This window comes from Anguilla anguilla, chromosome 13, assembly GCF_013347855.1.
Source record: "Anguilla anguilla isolate fAngAng1 chromosome 13, fAngAng1.pri, whole genome shotgun sequence".
In the NCBI taxonomy this organism is placed as follows: Eukaryota; Metazoa; Chordata; class Actinopteri; order Anguilliformes; family Anguillidae; genus Anguilla; species Anguilla anguilla.
In genome coordinates this window covers 38,941,713-38,953,425 of record NC_049213.1, presented here as the reverse complement: position 1 = coordinate 38,953,425, position 11,713 = coordinate 38,941,713, and the positions used below count along the sequence as shown (strand labels likewise).

The following is an 11,713-nucleotide window of genomic DNA, read 5'->3' as shown; positions in this document are numbered from 1 at the left end:
AACAAAGTCTTCGCTGCTCCTCTGTTTTTTTCCCTCCCCTCTCTCGCTCCTCTCGGCTTTCTCCCCCCCTCCCCGAGCCCTGCCGGGAATAAGCGATTGGTCCCCGGTCGCACCAGCAGGTGAAGTGGGAGGAGCTCCGCTCAGTTCCTTTGGAGTCGGCCGGTCGCCAAGGAGACGGAGGTTTATTGGCCAGATCAACTCTGGCAGTGTTTGTTTTCACCGAGCTCCACTGCACCCTCAGCTGCGGACCCTGCTCGTTTGTTATCTGAGCTGTTTATGAACTGTTCAGTTTATCTGTCTCTATAAATCTTACTCAGAGTGCGTTTATTAATAATGCAACACAGGTGAAAAGAGACTTCATACTCCACACTCTGATGGAGAGGTCCCCTATATGATGCAGAGAATAGCAATGGACAAACAATACGTATTATTATTTCCCCTGAATAGTCAATGGTGTCTTGTTCCTATCTACAAAAAAAAGGTTGAATTTATTAAAAACAATTCTGTTTAAACAAACTCAAGCAAGAACTCGGCATAATAATGAAGGGTTCTTTATTTTGTGGGAGGAAAAAAACATCATAAATATTTAATGCCATTGTACAAGAAAAAGGTCAAAATACGCACAAGATTATAAATTAATTAGGCTTTGGTCGGGTTCAGATCACGGTTCACCTATATTGTTCATAACATGGCACGCAAGAGCACATGGAGTCCTGCTTTATCAGTGCATTAACAGTGGCACGCACACTGTGAAAGCTACCGCGCTTTTCCTGCAGTGGATATGCGCTGTGTGCTCAGCTCCGCGAGTCACTGACCCGTTCACTCAGTGGATGCTAATTATCCACATCTGCACCGGGACCAGTTCACTCACAGTGCAAATATCTGAGTCCACTGATAGTACCTCGATCAAAAAAGGCCTGCACAACGCAGCGCTGTTGATAAACAGACCTATAATACACACACACCAATGTCCACTGAAAATAAAAGCTGACGGGGCATAAATCTTTTTCTAAATTTTTTAAGGCCTCAGCCTGGCCTGTTTCAGAACCTGGTGACCTTCTCCCTCTCCTTCATCGTGACGTCTGCCACGGCGTCGGTGAACGCTGGATTCGTCTTACCCAGCTTCTCCCCTGCGGACTCTGAGGCCTGTGGAGGATACAGACAGAAGTAATCGAGCAAGCTCTGAAGAGCGGCAGGCCCGGACGTGATGTCATAAGCAGGAGCAGCCCGCCATTGGTTATGTCTGATCAGAGAGGATGTGTCACGCAGGAACGGCCGCTCTCTGTAAACTGAACGCTGTGCTAGCCTTGCTGAAGATGCGAGCGGTCTGAGAGACCTTACCTCGGATGAATCCGCTCCGCAGCTGAAGCAGAACAAATCGCTCTTCTGTACAAACAGCTCGGGTCGAATCTTCCTCTGCTTGCAGCCGCCTGAATGGGCACGCATACAGCACACAGCGTAAATGCAGATTTCCTGACTGCCTGTCTCTGAGAATCAGGAATCTGCCAGATGTGATATTTACAGGTGAACGGTCACTGAGGAGAATCAGCTCAAATTTCAACAGACATGACAAGGAAAGCCGACAGGATAAGAGAAGGACAGACAATGATGAAATGACTTGGAGCAATAGGTATTAAATACTTTTTTTTACCTTTGTGTAAATTTATATGGACTATATGTCCACCTCTAATAAATTCCATTTACATACTGTATATACATGTATAAAAGGTGCTGTTCAGTGGATGAAGAATCATACAGTACAATACAATAGAAAACAGAATACAGTAGAATACGTACAATAGAAATGGGGAAAAATATTTTCCTTTCATTGATGGGAAATAGTGACATTCTTGAAAGAACACATCTACCCTGCATTTTGGTACAGGTCAGCAGAAGTTTTAACATCCCTCCATCCCACCCCCCCACAAAGGGTCACACAGCTGGCCTTACCTGTGGCAGCGCTGACCGCTAAGCCAAGGATGAGGGTCATCAGGGTGCCCAGCGGGCAAAGGTAGAGGTATGACAGGGAGTACCAGGTGTCTGCCAGAACCGGCCTGTCTCTGCAGGACACAAACAAGAGCAGAGCTCTCCTCAGTCAGAGCCAACTAAACCTGCGTATGTGTGTGTGTGTGTGTGTGTGTGTGTGCGTGAGTGTGCCTGTGTGTGTCTGTGTGTGTTTGTGTGTATGTGTGCGTGAGTGAGTGAGCTCTGTGTGTGTGTGTGTAACTGTGTGTGTATGTGTGTTTGCATGCATGTGCCTGTTGTGTGTGAATGTGTGTGTGAGTGACCTGGGTGCATGTGTGTCTGTGTGTTTGTGTGTGTGTGTGTGCATGTGTGTCTGCGTGTTTGTGTGTGTGTGTGTGTGTGTGCATGAGTGTGTGTGTGTGTGTGTGTGTGTGAATGTGAATGTTATATGGCTCATACTAATTTTTATATTCTTTTAATGTGACAGATCCTGAGCATGAGTATGTCTTTGCCTCTCTCTCTCGGTGTACACTTTTCCACAGTAACGTGTGCGGCAGCGGCAGTGCGCCCCCTGCTGGTGAGTCACGGTGGGCCTTACGGAGTCGGCAGTGGCGCTAACGTCACCGCGCTGCTCCACGGTGTCGCGGTGGTGAAGTTGAGGTCTTGAGAGTGGTTGCAGCCCGCGACACTGACATTGAGGGGGAGGGTCTTTTCGGGCAGAGGGGGGTACACCTGCGCCCCTATCCCCACCCAGAGGGTCAGCAGCAGACCTGCACACAGACCCACCAGTCCTCCCTGCAATGACACACACACACACACACACATGCACACACACACACGCACACACACAGCAAGTGAGATTTTACCACACAGTAGTGCTCAACATGACACACGACACAAGCCTTCAGTAGCATGCAGTAGCCTGAATTTATCACTGTCATTCACCTTAGAAATTTCACATTTCATCTTTATCGCTATTTGTATTTGGTAATTAAGGTAATATCCCACTAAATCAACAACCTGAACATATTTTTCTCAACACTGACAATAATTTATAGCAAAAAAATTGAATGTAAATCCCCCTTTGTTGCAAGAATTTTTAACAGTTTTTCTCAAGTCATTTATCTTCATCAACTGAAAAAATAATTTAATTAAATCATTTGTCTAGACATGTAAAATAATAACCACATTAAATGTTCTCTTGAACACTTTTGCACTGCCTTAATATGAATAACAATAATACAGTATGTGGACTTGAGAGTAGTAATAAAAATATTGTAAAATATATATTTTTTAAAAGAACTTACAGTTGAATTTCCACATCGGAAGAACATGCCAAGGAAGTACAGTCCAAGCAAAGGACCGCTGATCATGCCGAATATGGACAGGGCTGCCTAGAAAATTCATCAGGAAAAGAAAGTGAAAATAATCTGGTCATGACACCGATGAACCAACAGAGGGCGCTGAAAACCCACATTTTAAAATGCGGCACAAACACTAACCTAAATTTGTCTGTTCGTGATAGCACCGCCGCGTTTTAACTGCGTTTGTGTTTTACGGACTGCAATATTGCTACGTTAATAATTGATGTGGTAGAAACTGGCTATATTCTCCCATTTTAATAAAAATGTGAAAAGCCTATCATAAAATGTTATATTTATTATGGTATAAACTTGCGATAAAAATGTTTTCTTAACACGAAAGATACTGGCACACTAAAACGCTGTGTATTTGTGCAGTCACGGAAGGGCTGAACAGGTGACTGTTCGTACCTGTAGAATGCTTCCCATCATGGACGCCACACCTGCCATGCCTATGCAGAGCGCCCCAAAGAACACACCTGAAAACACACCTGCATTGTGAGACCATGGGCCCGGGTGTCTGCTATTTATCTTCACAATAATGACTGCATTACACTAACATTAAAACAGGCTCTTCAGCACATACACTTGCTCTGCAGCTCTGAGGGACTGAAGTGCTCCTCACTTTATACATTATACTTTATTCATCGTCCGCCGCACGGCTACCTTTCGGTTCAGTTTTTAACGGATGCTGGGCTACACTAACTTGCTAACGGATTCTCGTCCATTCTCTCGATTCCCATTTGAATCTCACAAATGTTTGAAAACTGTACCACACAAACGGACTGCATTATATAGAAATCATGAAAGACTTCAGTTTTAAAATGAGTGACTGTGTTAAGGCGGGAGACTCACTGAGGCCCATGTTAATCCAGGAGACCTTTCGCTCACTGAGGTTCGGCCAAATGGGCTTCACAAAGTCCTCCACCGTTACAGCCACCAGGGCATTGATGCTCGAGGAAACGGTGCTGAAAATGCAGAAAGACAGACAAACACACACACACACACACACAGACACACACACACGTGAGTACAGTCTAGGTTGACTGTGAGGACAAATAACAATAGACTCTCGTAAAGATGACTGCCATAAGGTCCAGAGTCCGAGTGTCACTGTAGATCATCTGGAATGGAACCTTGCACACTTATGCTTCAAAAACAAGAGCAATACTTTATTCAGCCACGACAGTCCAGCCTCACTCGCCTTCTCCCTCTCACTCTTAATAACACAGAGCTGAGGTAAGGATAAGCTACCCCCAGAGATTTTAGGCCCCGTGAAAAGTCTCACATTGGGCCCCCCCACCTCAGAATGTACCCTGTGTTCTAATATTTTTTGATAGCCCCTGCAACCAGAACCCTGTTTGGGGTCTCCTATGCCTCCTGGTGTTTGTTCCTTATATGCCCCCATGATTGATATATTAAATTTACGTTATGTTAAACATTTTTTATTTTATTTTATTTTTTTTAAGTATTTCCGTTTTAGTGTATGTCGTTATTTGGCCCAGGCCGTGTGTGATGAAGGATAATTCATACGCTTGCGGAATTTTCTGTCAACCTGCCAGAATTACAATGGCAGGTGTACACACTCTTAGGAAAACAGGTACGAAAAAACTGCCTAAATAGGTACAGATGCTTCTCACTGCGGTGGTACCCTATAAGTATATAAAATTATATGGTTAGCCAGCAAAACATAATTCATTTGCACTTTCTTTTGCTTGTAAAAGGTACTTATTATTATTCCCCAAATAGAACATTAGTGCACTTTCAGGGTACATTTGGGAAATTTGTTCCCTAAGGAACAAAAACATACCTCCACCGCACCTTTGTTTCTGAGGGGCATTTGGGGGTTCATTATCTCTAGAAAATACTGTTCAGGAAGCTCAAAAGCAGCTTGTGCATTGATCTTATACCTCCAGTGGTTGTACGTATGTATATACCTCAATTACTCTTCTAAATACTTTTCGCTTTGTATTGGGTATTACGGTCGGAGCTGTTTCCCAATGGTGCAGGGAAATAAGCACTGGTATGATACAAAAGAGGAAATTCATGTTTATGATTGTGAAGAAATGCTATAAAATGAATCTGTTCATATGTGCAGCTACTGGAAACATGACATCACTGCACAAGGCGCTCTGGACGTACTTGAGGTGTATTTTATTGCTTAACACAAGGCGGATAAGACTGGTGCTGGAGAGGAGCTGTTTCCGTCAACCTTTTAAAAGCAGTGACTGAAACAGAGCTGAAACACTGGGGAGGTGAGCTAAGCTAGCAGACAGCTGCTTCAATTGGTCAATAAAGTGTTGAGTAACAGCCAATCCCGACGTAGTCTGTGGCTCGCCTGTATCTGGGAACTCTGGGAAACGCAGGGTGCACTTTGCTTCACCGCTATCGGCGTCTCATGCTGCTCTCACCTCAAAGTGCCGCTGTACGCAGCCGCGACAAACAGCCCAGGGACTCCTGGGAAGTCTGACAGAATGGCCATCACCAGGTACGGAAGCATCTGATACAGACACATACATACACACACACACACACAGAGTCATACACACACGCATACACACACGCACAGATACGTACACACTGAATTAGGTTTTACAATTCCACACTCCCACAACTGTTTGATCTGAACAGATGAAAAAGGCCCACCTCTCCTCGGGTGTGGGTTGGGAGTTTGGGGTACCTGATCGAGCGCCCCGATGTCGCCGTTGGCCAGCGGGTCGCAGTTCCTGAAGATGGAGTACATGGTGAGGCCGGTGAAGACGGCCAAGCTGACGGTCACCCACAGCCCCACCATATTGAAGTACAGAGACCTGTGGGACACACGGGGAGGGGGTGGAGTCAGGCTCTGTGGGGTTCGGACTCTCTTCTCATTTCTGGCTTCACAAAAAAAAAAAAAGAAAAAACGGCGTTCATATCGTCTCAAACTCACAGCTTCGCCTGGGTCAGAGTGCGGCAGGAAATGTACCGCTGCACCTGTGATTGGTTGATCGCGTAGATTGATGCCCACATCAAGCTGCCGCCCACCACGATGGTCCAGAATGTGTGTCGCTTCAAGGGGTCGGGATCAAAGCTAAAGGTAGGGGATAGAACCTCAGGGGTCGGGATCAAAGCTAAAGGCACAGGATAGAACCTCAGGGGTCGGGATCAAAGCTAAAGGCACAGGGAACTGGGCTTGTAACTTAGAGGCAGGAGGTTTGAGTCCCAGGTGGGGCACAGTCATTGTACCCAAGAGTAAGGTACTTAACCTGAGCTGCTTCAGTAAATGTACAGCTGTATACAGCTATCTGGAAAGAGCATTTTGCGGAATGCCTGAAATGTCTTCTAATGTTTTGTTCACAGAGCGATGGGCCAGCTCGCAGACCCAGCATCGAAGGCCAAAGCCCTACTGTAATTCTGAAAAACAGGCCTTTAGAGCTCTGGCAGTGATACATTGTACATATTGAGGAGACAGTGTTCTATAGCATATCATTTCATTTACATTGCATCCATTTATCAGCAGGATATATACGCAATGCAGCAATGCAGGTCGAGCACCTTGCCCAAGGGTACAACGGCAGTGTCCTACCCAGGAATCAAACCCCCCCCCCCCCCCCCCCCCCCCCCCCCCCACAACCCAAGTTGGTGAGCTCACTCAAAGGCTTCGAGGCGACCCCCCCGGTAGGCGTCCTCCCAGATGGTGGTCAGGCCCCCCCGGAGCACCGCGCCCTGGGCGATGACGGCCACGAACCCCGCCAGCATGATCACCATCTGGAACACGTCCGTCCAAATAACCGCCTTCAGGCCCCCCTGGAGAACGGAGCACAACCACACCCACGCTGACGCTGACGCGACATCACATAACATCACATTGTATTACAGCCATTTAGCAGACGCTATTATCCAGAGCGACTTACACAATTTCTACATCACATTTACATCGCATCCATTTATACAGCTGGATATATGCTGACGCAATGCAGGTTAAGTACCTTGCTCACGGGTACAACGGCTGTGTCCTACCTGGGAATTTAACCGGTTACCTTCAGGTTACACTGCGACACTGCCACCCATGCTCAGTATTTAAATATATATCTGCACAAGTCACTCTCCATAAGAGCATCTGCCAAGCCCCGAAATCTACCTGACATTTGACTGTTATATAAACACAGGCAAAACAAAGAGGGGCATTGTGGGAGTTAGTTCAGATTTATACTTATTGAAAGCTTTCAAGGTTTTTTTGGTGGAAATGCAGTACAACTGATGCAAGCCCTTGAGCTGGCTAGTCTGTATGTGTGAAGGTGTTTCTTTTTTGGGGGGGCTAGTCCAGACTACATTCACTGTGATGTGAATTCAGATCACCACATTATATTACATGCCAGTTCTATGCTCTACTAATGTGAGCACGCAGTTTGATTCCACTGTCTGAAATGGAAGTTGGTTTCTGTGACCTTTGATTATTCTGTCTGTTTGTTGCTATGGCAGTGAGGTGAAGCACTCAACAGGTGTTCCGTCTCTATGGCACTGACCAGGGTGCAGTAGATAATGCACACGGCTCCCGTAGCCACCAGCACCCCCCACAGGTTGAGGCCAGTAACTGCAACACAGAGAGAAGAGAGAGTTCGGTAGCATCTTGACGGCTGTGCATATAAGACCCCCCCCCCCCCCCCCCCCCCCCGAACTGCGTGTTTAAAAACCAAACAACCGATTTTCTACCCCTACTTATTAAATAATCGTCAGTAAGTACCAACCCAGAAATTATTTAATGTCAGCAGCTGGTAGATTCATAAGACACACGTAATCAACAAAACCTAGTGCCAGTGGCCTAAATTAGATGGGTAAAGCGTTTGGCATTTCAGTGCCTGAAGAAGGCAGTTAGCTAATGGCGTTTCTGATCAATATGAAAGCGCTCTGTAGGGCGCTACTCACTCTGATTGAGGGCGAGCGCGGGAGCGTAAATCACCATTCCCGTGTACAAGGCCTGGAAGACAAAACAGCGGCATTTACGCGACCGAACGGAAACCTCCGCCGCTTTCACATTCAACAGGACGCAGAGCACCCGCCCTCATCATCTTTCAGTCAGTCAAAAAAAAAAAAAAAAAAACAATCAGCCGAGTTCAGCCAACAGTCAGAGGAAAGGCATTTCGGAGCGGTCCAGCCCCCATGTGCGTGTCCGGTTAATAAAACACGAAAAACAGCCAAGGAACAAGGAAAGAAAAAGTTATACAATTCCGTGAAGGGAAAAAAGCTGCATTTTGCAGTGTACAATTATGAAGTACGTTTTTTTGAGATGTTTTTGCCAGTACAGGGTAAAATCAAGCAGTCACACGTTGAGGAAAATGTCAAAGCACATAGGCTTGAAGTGTTTGGTCCACTTACTGTCTGTATGATGTACATAGTCGTTCCAACCGTCCGAATTAGTTTGTTGAAGCGCATCTCCAAATACTGCAAAAGAATGATATGCGTTCAGTCAAATATTCATTCCATACCTCAGAAATGGGAAAAAAAAGGTGTTGAAATGTTTTAAGGGATACTTTTGGTCTTTCTATGGGAAAATAACTTGTATTTGCTCTAGCACTTAATGGTTTATATACTGCTTAGCTAAGGACAACATAAATATAACTGAAATGTACATTATGACTCAAAGGTTGCAGGTTTGATTCCCAGGTGGGGCACAGCCAGTGTACCCTTGAGCAAAGGTACTTAACCTGAGCTGCTTCAGTATATATCCAGCTGTATAAACTGATTTAATGTAAAAATGTGATCTACGGAAGTCACTCAGGCAAAGAGCACCGGCTCAATCCCTAAATACAATGTAAATGCAAAGGAATATTTTTAAATGAAACCTATTTAAATACAATTATGCATTACGGAATATGGTCTATCATGCTGAGGGATCAATTATGTCTACGCCCTCTCCCGGGTGGGGCTTTGTGCAGACAGCAATCATGTGCTTTATGAAGTATTAGAAGTGGGATTCATCCTGAAGATTCACCAGCATCATGACTGAGTACCAGACCAATTACATTACATTCATTTGGCAGACGCTTTTATCCAGAGCGACGTACAAGAAGTGCATTTTCATGATCGTAGACAACTGCTGAACACGGGTTCAGTAAGGTACAATTACTTATTTTGTACAGCTATTTCTAGCCGAGAACAACAAACACTATCCTGGTCTAACATCTGCAAAGCCAAACTAGGCAGAAGATTAAGCTAGAGTATTAGGACAAATACAATTTACCAAGAAGTGCAGGGATGGGGCAACATGCAACAAGTGACAGGAAAAAGGGTTTTTTTTTTTTTTTTTAAACAATTGAAACACATATCTTCATAAGGTGATTCTGATCTCAGTGAACCACTGCCAAATAACCATTATGCACAAAAACACCTTTTAAAAGATAAAAGCTATAAATGCATATCGGATCAGTAACAATCTGCACCTTAGTATCAGCAATAACTAATTTATTGATTTATGCAACACTACAAACATAAAATCTTAATCTCAATATTCCTGCTTTGGAAAGAGAATATTGACTACCTGTCCTTGAGCCGTGGGAAAATGCTAATAAAACCTCCACATCCTTTATCTTGCTTTGGCAAGGTACTGTTTTCCAGGACTGGTAATAACAAATATGAAGAATGACACTGTCAATTCTGAATGCCCTGTGCCACATAGACTTCATTTATTTTAATTTTAATATTTATTTACCGGACATGAAGAAGGCCCATAATCCAAATGGCTTCAGTGAAATATCGAGCTGCACTGTATGTAGAAGCCAGGGCTGTGTGAGTCGGTCTGTGGAAGTCGCTCTGGATAAGACCGGGCGCTACATGCCCAAAATGAAAACGTGACGGCCGCGGTTCCGGGACTTCACCTCGTAGGTGCTGGTGATCCCCAAGCGGTAGAAGAGCGGGACGAAGACCTCCGCCGTGAGCGTGGACATGATGGCGTAGGAGAAGCCGAAGAGCCAGAAGGGGGTTCCGTAGCGATAGGCTTCGGCCGGGGTGCCGATCACGGTGATACCCGACATGAAGCTGGCGGTAAGGGACATTGCCACGGGCACCGCCGTCATCCGCCGTCCCCCGAGCAGAAACTCGGCGCTGCTGGTATCCCTTCGCCCGCGGATGGCCTGGAACAGCCCGACGGCTGCCGCCGCCAAGATCGTGCCCACGAAAACCACGTAGTCCCACACTGAGAACGAGGGCACAGGCCCCCCCGTGCCAACCATGGTGCCCCCTCCCAAAAAAGTCACCTCGCGCCAATCCAAGAACTCACCCCAAAAAACGTCTCAGTCCCACTTTATGATGTGCAGTAAGCTATCGTATTTTTATGTTTCCCAATCCGCGACAGTATTATATGCTTCTGTTACTGCAAAATAAAATTAAATAAAATAATAAATCAAAATATGTGCCCTGTTTTAATATTACCCTTAAATGCCGTTTGGAGGTGCCATCACGAAACAAATGGTTCCTTAAAGAATTTCAAAGTGAATGAAGTCAACTCGTTCTTTGTCGAAGCTTTATCAGCGCAGGTACTGGCAAACAGATCTCTATTAATGAACAAACCAAAATACATACCTCACCATTACCTGTAAAAAACAGTTCATGTTGGTTTTATGATTCAGACTGAAAAAATTAAATAGGTTTTTAAAAAAGGGTGAAAAGCTGTCTCCATAGACACACTGACACCTCTATAGCTTTTGCTAAGTGTTGGGATTTTGCTTTCTTTTAATTCTAACAAATTCCGCTGCTGTAGTTCTGAGAAAACAAACGTTTGAAAGGTTGCCGAAGCCAGGCTAGGTGGATGTTCCCCAGGCGCAAACAGATAGAAATCACCTGAGGGCTTGGGTTGACTATCAAAACTCTTTAGTTAATCATCCTCCAAGACAGAGGGAGGAGAGACAGGTAAGAGAGTAAAACATCTTCAAAGTGTGTGCATGGACTCCTTATCATGTCAGAGCAATTCCAGCCCCAACCTAATCAGATCTTAAGATTGGTTTGTTTCCTGGTTTACTGCAGCTCAGTGTGATAAATGAATATCAACAAGCAGTTTTGAAATAATTTTTTTTTACAGAGAAAAATAACCATTAGATAACAAAATGTGGCAACCTATCGCATCTACTTTCTGTAAGCTGTTTGTGTTTCCTGTTGGACCGTAGCTAAAGGTAATAAAATTCCCACTGAAGGATGACAAGCATCTAAAGACGTTAATACAGACCATGCAAGCGCTACAGGTGAGGAGGCTACTAGCTCCCAATTGATTTGTCGGTTGTGTCGAAACATGGGCTGGCATGGACGAGTTCCTCCAGTCACTCTATCTGGCCTGGTACCTTCTGCAATTAACATCACAGCTATCCTACAACTGTTTTCCTCAGAACTGAACAATCAAATTGTTTACATGAAAAATA

The 11,713-nt window shown here is 45.0% G+C and overlaps 1 protein-coding gene across 1 annotated transcript; it reads right to left on the bottom strand.

Moving 5' to 3' along the window:
* Positions 1-535: 535 nt before the first annotated feature.
* On the bottom strand, positions 536-11,183 carry slc5a8l (solute carrier family 5 member 8, like). The gene is made up of 15 exons (XM_035387283.1): positions 10,181-11,183; positions 8,682-8,747; positions 8,232-8,283; positions 7,832-7,899; positions 6,958-7,112; positions 6,256-6,396; positions 6,007-6,136; positions 5,738-5,826; positions 4,182-4,294; positions 3,738-3,805; positions 3,273-3,359; positions 2,564-2,760; positions 1,951-2,060; positions 1,342-1,430; positions 536-1,146 (listed from the first exon to the last, which is right to left on the bottom strand). The coding sequence occupies exons 1-15, from the start codon at positions 10,532-10,534 to the stop codon at positions 1,042-1,044; spliced, it is 1,824 nt and encodes a 607-aa protein (XP_035243174.1). The 5' UTR covers positions 10,535-11,183; the 3' UTR covers positions 536-1,041.
* Positions 11,184-11,713: the final 530 nt, after the last annotated feature.